The sequence below is a fragment of the Glossina fuscipes genome, unplaced genomic scaffold (assembly GCF_014805625.2).
Source record: "Glossina fuscipes isolate IAEA_lab_2018 unplaced genomic scaffold, Yale_Gfus_2 91, whole genome shotgun sequence".
In the NCBI taxonomy this organism is placed as follows: Eukaryota; Metazoa; Arthropoda; class Insecta; order Diptera; family Glossinidae; genus Glossina; species Glossina fuscipes.
The window spans coordinates 919,326-931,399 of NW_023998445.1; the positions used below are offsets into that span (position 1 = coordinate 919,326).

Consider the following 12,074-nt stretch of genomic DNA (forward strand, 5'->3'; position numbering starts at 1 on the left):
TTGTACCCTACGCTACCTATGGTCTCATTCGGCCCATGATTTGCAATGAGATGGGATAAAAATGCTATTCAAAATCCGCAACGTATAATCTATCAATATTAAGATGCATCAAGGGAAGGATTAAAAGCTGATTCGTATCAAACTTAAAAGAGTCTAGAAGACGATAATTTCAAAAACATGGAGATGTGCATACCTTCGACCTAAAGTATTTATCATGGCACACAAGCACCGCTGTGCGCATTGGAGCTCTCTCACGAACGTCCACGGACGTGGAGCTCGTGTATGAACGTCTCGACTAAATGCGATTCGTAAACATTGATATCCTTTGAAGATCGATTGCAGAATACCGATCAGCGTACATCTCCTGATCGCAAACAAGATCAACAATTTCAAAACCTTTTACCTTGAACTTGCGCCTGTCCGTGTATAAATCGTCATACAGTTAAAGCGATCTTCGTTAGAAAAAAAAAAAAAGCAACAAAGTATCGCAACTTTTTTATTTAGTGAATTTTAGAAAATATACCCACATATATAAGGATCAAAGAAAGTTTTGTTTTAAATCGTTCACAAAGCCCGTTTAAATGCAATTAAAAAGAAAGACGTAAAGAGTACAATAATTAATTTTTTTTCGTTCTCAATAATTTTCTCATTTTAATCAGAATTCATCATCTCCGCTGTCTTCTTCCGAGACCTGTTCGATATTTTCGTCAATTTCATTGTTCGCATTGGCATTTATTAACATATTCAGAATATCATGTTGATTCTCGCCCATCAAATTCAATAAAGCGGGATTTGAATCGCCGACCTGCTGAATAGCGGCATTGACAAGTTCGGGATTATGTTCTATAGCCGATTGTAAACTTTGAAAAACCGGATCTGTACGAAACATCTCATACATGGATAATTCAGAATTTTCCGAGTCGTCGTCCATCATCATGTCAGTTTCACTGGGAATTGGGGATACGGGTATACCTTCAATCAAGTACTCTATGGCTCGCTCGGGATTACCAAAACTTGCCTCCAAAGCACGACGTACGTCAACCTCCTCATAACCCATACCAACAATTTGTTCTACTAAGTGCTCCTTATTAGGATCCTTAGGTGGTTGCGTCGTCTCAATCGCTGAAGCGGTATCTGTTCGAGGAGATTCTAGATTGCTTGCTAATATCGGTTCAACATTTGCCGTAATATTATTATTTGCCTCTTCATCGATGCTTTTAGTCTCGCTTAACGGCATTTTCGCTACAGATTGCTTCAGGATCATAACGACTAGAAATTTCTTGATATCAATATTGCAAGCGCCCAACTGATCTTGATTGCTGAGGATTTTACCGGCATATATAAGTTTTTGAAATTCCGGTTGGACACCAACGTCCGGATAGAGAGACAATTCCTTTTTCAAATCGAATACGGTTTGCGTCGGCTCAATATCCACCGTCATTAACTTATGATTGAGAGTTTTTATCTGAAGTTTCATCCTATGGGCCCGTTTTTGCTTTTTTTTTTTCCTTGTTCCCTTTTTATTTTTATTTTAGTTCAAATTTATTTTCAATTTTTATTCAAGCTATGCGCAACGATAAAGCCACAATAACATGTACAACTTTTTGAAAGAGTCCTAAACGGCAAAAATATATTTTCAGGTTGACTTTTTTTAAGGAATACCGGGTTGATTAACAATACAATGAATATACGATTCTTGGCTAAAAATTTTTCTTTTCTTTTTCTTTTTTGCTTTAATTTTTACATAGAAAAAAGTCAGAAACTTCACACAGACGCAAACACACACACGCATATAGTAGCTCGGCTAGCTTTGATTTATTTCCATTGTTTCTCAGAGTGCATTAGAGATTTATCGCTTTTAAATTTATGAACATTTTTATGCGCACGCACCCAAATGAAAAGGTAGACGAGTACAAGCTTAATCCTTAATCTTTGATAATATCCAAAAGAATACTTCATATGAGTCTACATATATATATTTCTCGTTTAAATTTCTTTTTGAAATGCTTGACGTGAAGAGATTAAATTTGAAAATTTCTTTGATCAGTGGCCGGTTTATAGATATATATATATATATATATAAAGAGAGAGAGAGTATATATAGAGTTAACTTTATCGCTTTATCGAGTGTCGAATGAAAAATCTTTCGATCGTAAAATTCCTGTCCAGCAACATACTGAAATAACGATCGACTTTACTAGATATCGAGAGAAGCACGACAACGATATTAAATCGGCTGCACCCACTAAGGGAAGTCCCTTACATGTGAGCTCAAAAAAATTCTGGAAAAATCTTTTCTTTTTTTTTTGAGATTCATGGTTCCGTGGCTATCACCATACATAACATTTCACTGAATTCTTTTTTTTTTTAATTCAATTATAAGCTCTTAATAATCACTATAATCATTTGGCCGCCTTTCAACTAATAACGTATGAACCACAGGCTGCGCTATGTTCATACCTCTTCAACTTTGGCAGAGCTGCTGACCTACTAAACCTGATCGGACCGATGTGAACTTGTGCCAATCAGAAGAATGCGGACTTGGAAAAGAAGCCGCAATCGGCATATGTTCCCAGACCATGTTAAAGATAACTTCCCGAATTCTTTTTGCTGGAGACAAACGGACGCAAACGTTTTCAGGATTAAACTTTCACAAACCACTTTCCAACTGTTTGATCGACTAGTGCGTGTCCACACCATGGCCAGTTAACTATATTTGTAGCGTCAGTCGCAGTTTCCTCCCAGCCAGACATGATTCAGAACATTCGCTTTTTCCTGTTCGATTATACGATGCCCTTGACAACTAAATTATACTGAACTTATCAGTTGAATTTCACAATACAGAGTACACAATATACATAAAAGGTAAATTTATAAAATATATAGATAATGTACAAAAAAAAAATAAACATCTGTGTAGAAAATTTCATCAAAATCTGTAGGCTTAACACAGGAACACAAGATGGACAGATGGACAGACAAGCTTAAATCGATTCAGAAAGTGACGCAGAATCGATTGGTATCAGAAAGGTGGATTTATCTAAAGTCCTTCGGGGTGTTTTTGCATACATTCGCATAACTAATGAGCATGAAGAGCCGAATAGGTAGATAAGAGTCGGTTCAAAACTCAATGCGGTGAAGTTTATTTTGCTCGTAATTATATTGAGTGCTTAAAGGCATAACACATACCGTTCGTGCACACATCACTCCACTAGGCTGCGGACTTTCCCCCAACTCTTCCGCTTCCCTCACTTGTTTTCGACCATTAGCGTATTACACGAATAGGTTCGAATCGGACATTCCCATTGGACTCGTATCCCATGCGTTGTATATAACAAACAAACAAACAAACAAACAAACAAAAAAAAAAAAAAAAAAGACAATATGTATATATATAGCCCTGTATCGCAAGTGATGTAGGATGTAAATTATGCTTTTTAAGGTAATGGACAATGACTGATTAAAACCATCAATGATTGTCCGTTAACTTAGGGATTCATTTTCAAATACAATTACGGTACCGGCGAATTTGCATGTTTAAGAAATCCTGCTCTTCACCCACTACATTGGTTCTGACGACACACATCATCTATTTCAGCTAAAATATGAAAATATAATAAAATTTGTAATAATTTTAATCTGTAAACATGAAGAAATCAGAAACTGACACGATTTTTTTTTGTTACTAATCGCACGAATTTCTCACAAATAAAAAGAATTTCAATGTTCAAATTTTAAGATAAAACCCAAAAAATTAAAAACTTGAAAGTATTATACATGACGGAAACAAAGGTTGGCTTCTACTTTTTTTTATTTTTTTTCTTTTCTTTTCTTTGAAAAATCGAAAACAAATCAAATTTAAATTTTTTTTTTATTTTACAAAGCAATATGCAGTATGCGCGTGTGTCAGAAAATGATGGGCCGTCCGCCTTGCCCTTTGGCAGGATCTATATGAATCTTTATCGAACATACCAATGTTTTTTAGATGATCCCCGAGGGCATTATGACGCACATAGAAGTCCATGACTAAACGTAGATCGCTTCTTTCCAGTTCCAGTAGTATTACTGCCGTTATCCTACACATTGTTTCCAACGGCAAACCCATTTCTTCTGCGCCCATTAATATGGCTTCAGGACCTAATATGGTTGCTCGGACTGCCCTGTTGGCTAGACAGTCAGCCCAATTCGTTCCCCTCAACACCCAAATGGCCAGGCACCCATATTAGGGGCACATAGTTGCGCCTGCCTAGCTCATTTAGTGTTTGAAGGGACAAGCCTAACACAAGCCTAGATCGTATCAATCGACCCCTTAGGAGCTTTAAAGCGACTTGACTGGCGGAGTAAATGCAGATCCGCTCTCTCCTGTACTGCCTTCTCCTTCTTAAGCATTCCGAAGCACATGGGGAGATTGCGTAAACTTCTGCTTGGAATATGGAGGAACTATGTCCCGTCTTGGAAGTAAGACGAATGACAAATACACAAGAATAATCTGCCGTCTTCGTTGTTAACGTTAATAATGATAACGCGCGCCCCGATGAATTAAACCGGTATTCGAATGCTCCAATCAAAGCGTAAGTAGAAACGGCATGGAAAATCCGTCTAGTCTTGTATTAAGCAATGAAGTTATAAGTTGTTTACAATGTGTGTACAACGATCACAAACACATCTTTAGATTTTCTACGGTAATATATATTTAATAAAAATCTCATTGTAATAGTATATATAAAAATGGACATGTAGAGTTGGTCCCCTTAGGGTTACAGAGGCACTGTCCGCAAATGCCTCGCGCCGGCGAGTTCCACTCCGACAAGAACACAAAAGGTAAATTCAAGTTGATATAAGTGAACTGCCAGGGACCGGACGTTCTAATCGGCCCCGATCAAATCTTTTATACTCATCATTACAATTAAAAAAAAAAAACCAAAATGAAAGAAAAAACTCTTGTAATATTAGGTGTTCGCGGTGGATTCTTTTTTTAGTCCTTATAAAAAAAAAAAAAATGTGGAAATTTATATCGTATATTAATTGTAGATTACGGACAAAAAAGCATCTTCTGTCTATATCTACTCTCAGAGGACTTTCATTTGATATCCATACCGACAACGTCCGCGATATATGATTTTCATAAAGTAAGTATGGAAGCTTCAGCCTTCTATCTTCCACAATTTGTGAGTAGTGAGCAAAAATTCACAAATTTATGTTTAGAGAAACACAGTTGTGTTCATTTTCCGTTTTAGTGTGATAGCGAGCTTTAACCAATTAGTCCCATTTTCATTACCACTCTCTATGCAACAACAACTTTTAATGTTTCTACGAAATTTGAAGACGATAGCTTCATTTGTGTGACCACAAGAGTGGCTACCGCAAACAGACAGATAGACGGACATAATAAAATCGATTTAAAATTTGATGCTATCGAATGTCTGAAACTTCCTTCAGGGTATTGCACTGGTTTTGGCAACAATAGTATTACCCATCATCTTTGCGTGATGAGTATAAAAAGAGATATGGACGTAAGCCCATTAACTCATGATTTACATTAATAAGTTTCATAAAAAAATTTTGCTTACAACGGGGGGGGAAGATCGGAGCAATTTCAGGAAGAATCTGTTAAATTGAACTAAAAACTTGTTTGGAGTTTGTAGGCCAACAGCCAACATTAAATACCCTAATATAAAAAGTGCGCGAAAAAGTTATCCGATCCGAACCATTTTGATTAGTGTTCCTCATTGGACTAATATCCAAATTTCCGCAAAAACATCTCAAAGACTGCTATCGTTAGGCTAGACACAAGAAAGCAAGATAGTTAAGGCGGACAGACAAGGCTTAAATTGATTCAAAAAGTTCTGAGACGATCGGTATAATAAAAAGTGAATCTATCTCAAGTCTATGTGAATGTTACATACACTTGCACAAACTTGTACTACACGTGGTTTAACGTATTAACAATACTATTTACTAGCGCCATCTGCATTTCAGAAAACCAATAAAAAATATATTTTAAATTAAGAAATATTTACGCTCTAATGTCCATGAAAATATTATGGATATTATGGGTAACGTACGCGACATTTATGACAATTTATTGAAAATGTTTCTTACTTGAACATAAGTCTATAATGAATGCAAGAATAGCGAATCAAAACGAATATAAATCCGCAAAACCCTTTAAGCTCATTAAGTATGAAATTAAATGTTTTTTTTTTATATATATAAATATTGAAATTTTAATTATTTTCTTCTTCTTTTTTTTTTTATTCATATTAATAACAATCAAAAGAGGAAATATTTCTTAAAGTGTTGGGTTATGTTCAAGATGCTAGAGAATGTTCAAGTGTGAATGTGCATTCAACAGTTTTAACAGTGTTTTTATAGACCATTTGCTGGGCACATATAAATAAACAAAATTAAACCCATATAGTAGTAAATGTAAACATAAACCAATTTTAGAAAGAATTTTGTTCATCAAAGGTTTTTTTTCTTCCTCGTATGAAAAAAGCTAAATAAACAATTTAATAAAATGTAATCATGAAAAAAAAAATCAAAGTCACTTATCAAAATTTTGTTTGTAATAAACAGACGCAAAATATAAACATTGAAACGAATACTTGAAAACAAAAATTCTCTTTTTTCATTTTAATTTTTATTTAATTAAATTAATTAATTTATAAAACTAATTACTACTTTCAAAATGATGGCAACCAGTTACAACAATTTTCGTAAATTAAAATGCAAGCATGGGGTCCAAATACATTTCACATAAATATACATTTTGAGACATAAAGAGCGAAGAAGAGCTAAAGGCGAGAAGTTTCCAAGCATGTACATACGAGAAAATCAAGCACGTACCCTCGTTTAGTATACTCTTATAATGCTATACTAGTAATAACAACACACAGAAAGAAGAAAAGCAAAAAAAAAAAAAAAAAAACCATACAAATTTCATTTAGGGAACACACAATAAAATAACATATTTCGTAAACAACACAAGCGCACGCATAAACTCAACTTTATATTTATATGCATATAATATATATATATATATATATATGCATATATACTGCCATCGACAATAACATAAATTCCACGAAAAACAGAAGTAGGGAAAAAAAAGCAGGCCACCACTTATGAAACAAAACAACAAAAGCAAAAAGAAAAGTAAATTTTCTCTTGCTCGTTTAGAAAATGCACCAAAATAAGCAAATTCGCAAATTTACCATATACATACATAATATGCAAAGAGTAATCAAAGCGCAAGTAAAAAAATTTCCAAGAGAATAGATCATCTATATATATGTTTAATTAAGCAAGAGAAAAACTATTCTCTTTCTTAACGACACCAGCGAGATATTTTGTTATTTTTCTCTCCTGTTAATGAAAATTTTCCTGTAGTATGCAAAACAGAGACGTTTTTTTTTTTTTAATATTCGCATATGTAGGTAATAATGACGAGACGTTGTTGTTATTGTTATTGTTGAGAAAACGAAATAGAAAAACGCAACACCAGCTATGTATGAGTGAAAATTTCAAAATGGCTACCAAATTGCATTGTTGTTGTTTTTAATGAATACAATATGAGCATAACAAGCAAGCAAGTAACTCAATTTGTATATCTGTGTAGAAAATGTACTAAAATTTTTCGTGGCATAATGAAAATATAAAAACTTTGTACGTACGTACGTACACAACTTCGCTTATTGAGGCCATGCACAGAAGGCTCTATATTACTATGCAAGCATATTCGTCATACATATTAACTATAATACACAATACACTCACTTAATTAGAGTGCTGATGCTTAGAATACCCAGAGTTGCCATCCCATCTATGTAAAGCAAGGAAGCAACTTCTAAAATCACTTAAGCGATATTTTTTGATCAACTCTATTTCAAGGAAAAATTTGATAGTTTTGTTAAAAAAACTATCAAATCAATCAATTCCTATTTATTTCTATTACCTCTTAAAGGAGAAAAACGATTGCATTTCTTAAGGCAGTGAAGAAAGATAATTTTATGCGCTTTACAGCGAAAAAGCTTATGTAATTTATATTAACAACTCACACACGAATGCAAGCGTACCAAGTCAACAAGATGGAAATTTTGCTTTTTCACGTTTTCTATGAATTTTAATATGTGACCTCAATTTCTACAGAGAAAATTACCAACTAGTTTTGCTCTTTTACACCGATACAGAGAATGAACGGACATTTTTTTAAAGGAAATTTCATGTTAATGCAATAGCAGATTGTACTGAAGAAAAAGAAAGAGCGAAATGAACACATGAAAACCGCAGAGACAGGGAGAGGGAGAGAGTCAGAGAAAGTCTTTGAATATAATTGAGCGAATTATATGAGGAACGATAATCAAAGCAAGACAACTTCTTGTTTGATATTTGAAGAAAAGCTTAAAAGTAAAGCTTGAAATTCCTTTCAAGTACAGCTTGAAATACTTTAAAAGTTTTCTATCGATTTCTTACAAAAGAAAGAGTTGCTCTCCAACACCAATGAAATTCAAAGAAAAACTACATAATTAAATACAAACACTTGCGCATACATTCCAATAAAACTTATATACATGTATATGTATATATAGCATACGAAAAAAAAAGTAATCACCACACAATGCTATGATAGCTATGTGAAAATTTGAAAAAGTACAGCTTCACCGTATATATCAATATAAATCATTTTCATTGTACTAAATTGCTTTTCTGTCTTGTCTTCTTGAAAAGTGGCATAAAAACTTTTTTTTTTTCTTTAATAAAATGAGATTTCTCTCTATAAATGGATTACACACCTTGTGAATTTTTATGCTTTAAAATTGCAGCTGTCCTGTTGCTTGGCTTTTCATATAATCGCATTTCCTCTCGTTAGTGTCAAAACAATAAAAGCGGATGTCGCGTTAAGTTGCTGCTTATGGATGATGCAAATAATGTATGTTGATTGAGAGTCTTAGTGCTTATTTTGCTTCTTTCTTTTTTTTTTTTTTTTATTGTTTTTAGTAATGAAAGAAAAGCGTTTTAGCCGCACAAAAACTTTTGACGCTTTTAAGTGTTGCACGACGTTGCTTAACTGTTGAAAAGTTTTCGTTAAAACCAATAGAGCTTCGACTTCACATAAAACCGCATAACAACGAAGCACACAAGCCCAGTAACGAACAGCAATGGCAAACGCAAATACTCGCACACACAAATATGTTTAATGGCCACTCTTTATATAAAGAAAAATTTCCTACATAGTTATTTTTAGTTTAATGTACAATAACTTCTCATGGAAGTTTTACTCTCACTCTCTTTATGTCAATGTTTCTCTTCGTCTCTCAATTATTTATTCTTCAGTTACATGACTTTGCAAAAAATAAAGAAATTTATGAAGTTTTCTTCTTTTTTTTTTTTATGTGCATATAAAGAGATCTTCGGTAATTGTTTCTCTCTCTCAGCAAGTGCCTCTCTATTTCTCTGTCTCACTCTCTCTCTCTCTCTAAAATTTGCTCGGTAAGCAAACAAGTTTTTCTTTTCCTTTCGAGAAGCGCAAAATCTAAACTTTTTTTTTGATGATGATAGCGAGGAGAAGAAGAGTAGAGAAATGTTTGTAGTATATTTGTGGATGACTCGTGTGCATATGCATATAAATTCTATGCAGTACACCAACATCAACTAAAAACAACAACGACAGCCAGTTGCCTTACATTATAACTCACACACAGTCAGCACACGTAAGAATAACAACAACGTCAACATTAAAAATACACGAAAGAAATTTTACTAAATTTACCGTTTGGTTTACGGCCCCTGCATGTAGTCGTGTGAGGTTTTTTTTTTTTTTTTTTTTTTTGTTTTTGTTTTTCTTTTTTCAAGGTAAACATATTGAAATTTCATTATTGTTTGCTTTATATGTTTCATCTTAATCGATAATATATATGTTCTTTAACATAGAGTTTTATCGACGCGGGAAGTGGAAAAGGATATTGTGTATGTTTCTAGAGCGTGTATGCGCGCGTGGACTATTTTTTGCATTTAGATTTCGTTCAATAATTTTCGGAACTATATATGTACGCTTCAAAATCTCTTCTCTTAGTGATAAATGAAAGCAAGTAATTAAAACTATTAATCAGATGATAAGCCCGAAAAAATTTTCAAACAAAAATATATTTATGGAAAATTTGAAAATACTTACTCCTATTATTCACTCCTATTACTACTACTTTATGCCGTATATATGTCTATATCATGTACAGCACTTAGCCATGAATTTATATTTAGTTTATTTGCGTTCATAATGACTTTAGTTGATAAACTTGACTTTTTTTTTTTTCTTAGTCGTCAGCACAAACGACTGTTCAACTTCAAGTTACTGATTAGATGGCACTTGAACGTATTAGAAAATTTATTGTGGCGGATAATAATAGAGGCGTGGGACTGATAAGGATTTATTTTCTGAATAGAAACGAACGAAACAGTATTTCTCCTCCTCCCCACGGATGGTATACAGAAATTGAAAAAACTTGCTAAAGGATTGAATTTCAAAATTTAGTAAAAGATAAACGGGCCAGTGAACCCTGGTATTATAAGGAAAAGTTCGATTCAAATAAAAATAAATGATAATGTTTTTAATAAGCAGACTAGAAAAAGAAGAAGAAGAAGAGGCAAAAGAAATGGAGTTCTCATATTCTCTTCTTCTTAAGGAAGATCTAAGAAAATCAATTCCAGTTACATTCGGCAGAAAATTTCGTCTTGTTTGTGACGATCTCTTCAGTTGCTGATAAAAGCTGAAACGAAACCCACGTTGTTTAAACCGCTCTGGTGTATGTCATTAAAAATAGGATAAAGTCTCCGGTAGTCATAGAGTTTCTCAATGCCGTAATTGTACCCAAATCCACGGTTGCCCTTTTTAGTATATTTCTTTTGAAAGAATCATTTAAGTTCGGAAATCTCGACTTTGCATCATCATCCCAAGCTAACCGGTAGCTCTCTAATCTTATATAGCACATATGAAGTATAGTATTATCTTAAACTCGAGACTTGCTTTCCCTTAGGCGGATGCAGAGTGTTCGATGTCTGAAAATGATGAAGAATACAGATTGATTCCGGCGATATTATAGACCGAAAATTCGTTTTAGTTCCTGCCAAATGCCTTAAGAGGGAAAGCGATAAGAAAAATAGGCAACGTAAAGTATTTATTAGCTATCTGTTGGATTCATTTTTATATCACATTCGTGAAGTCTCAATTATCTGCAAGAAATTATAGCTAATACTAAAATATATGCTTCCCAGCTTTCGACTCATTAAATGCGGGAAAAATTTCATCAAACCGCTGATGAAATATGTCCGAATGTTACACAAAAAGGAAATCTTCAAAAATCATGATCCATTAGCGACAATATGTGGCGAAAGGCAGAGCTCATTATTTTTTGCATTGATCTGGTCAAGTTATTAACAGCTCACTCAGCCGACATCTTCTATAGATCATATAGTATATTAACTCGCGTCATAAGTAGCCTCCAATATTGCCTTTAAAAGACTGTCGTCAAGGTCGGAAGGACGTCCAGCCTTTTAAGGTCGTATCTCCAGAACGGAATTTTACAAGCCAATTTCTAACTGCCCGATCGGTTATCAATCCTTCACCGTACACGCTGCCTATTTTTTTGAACTGTCGCCTTGTTGGAAGTCCCAAAGTATTGGGACATGTCAAATATGCACTTTCTCACTCTCTATTTCAGAGATTAAGAAAAGCAGTTGGATGTAATATGCGTCACATAAAACAGTTGACAGAAGACTAACTAAATCCTCGTCTTTATAGTGAAAACAAAAACTCGTTTTTTCAGTGACTTACAGTGGGTAAATATGAACAGTAGAGTCTACCTACCTTAATCGGAAATCATTACTGAAAGTCTATTGCAAAATTTAAGCTTTTTTCGAGATTCCCTCAATTTTTCCGGCAATGTTAGCTAATAATCAAATTTTGGCCACATATTAATCTTGACTTGAAAAATCAATTTCGATTTCCCTTAAGATTTCTTGAAATTTTAGAAAATGATTTAAGTGCACGGCCGGGCGATCAATGAGAAGTTAATCCA

General features: G+C 33.9%; 1 protein-coding gene across 1 annotated transcript; it reads right to left on the reverse strand.

Moving 5' to 3' along the window:
• Positions 1-480: 480 nt before the first annotated feature.
• On the reverse strand, positions 481-9,857 carry LOC119638591 (UV excision repair protein RAD23 homolog A-like). Its single transcript, XM_038035457.1, has 2 exons — positions 8,796-9,857; positions 481-1,615 (listed from the first exon to the last, which is right to left on the reverse strand). The coding sequence occupies exon 2, from the start codon at positions 1,475-1,477 to the stop codon at positions 656-658; it is 822 nt and encodes a 273-aa protein (XP_037891385.1). The 5' UTR covers positions 1,478-1,615; positions 8,796-9,857; the 3' UTR covers positions 481-655.
• Between the last annotated feature and the right edge of the window lie 2,217 nt (positions 9,858-12,074).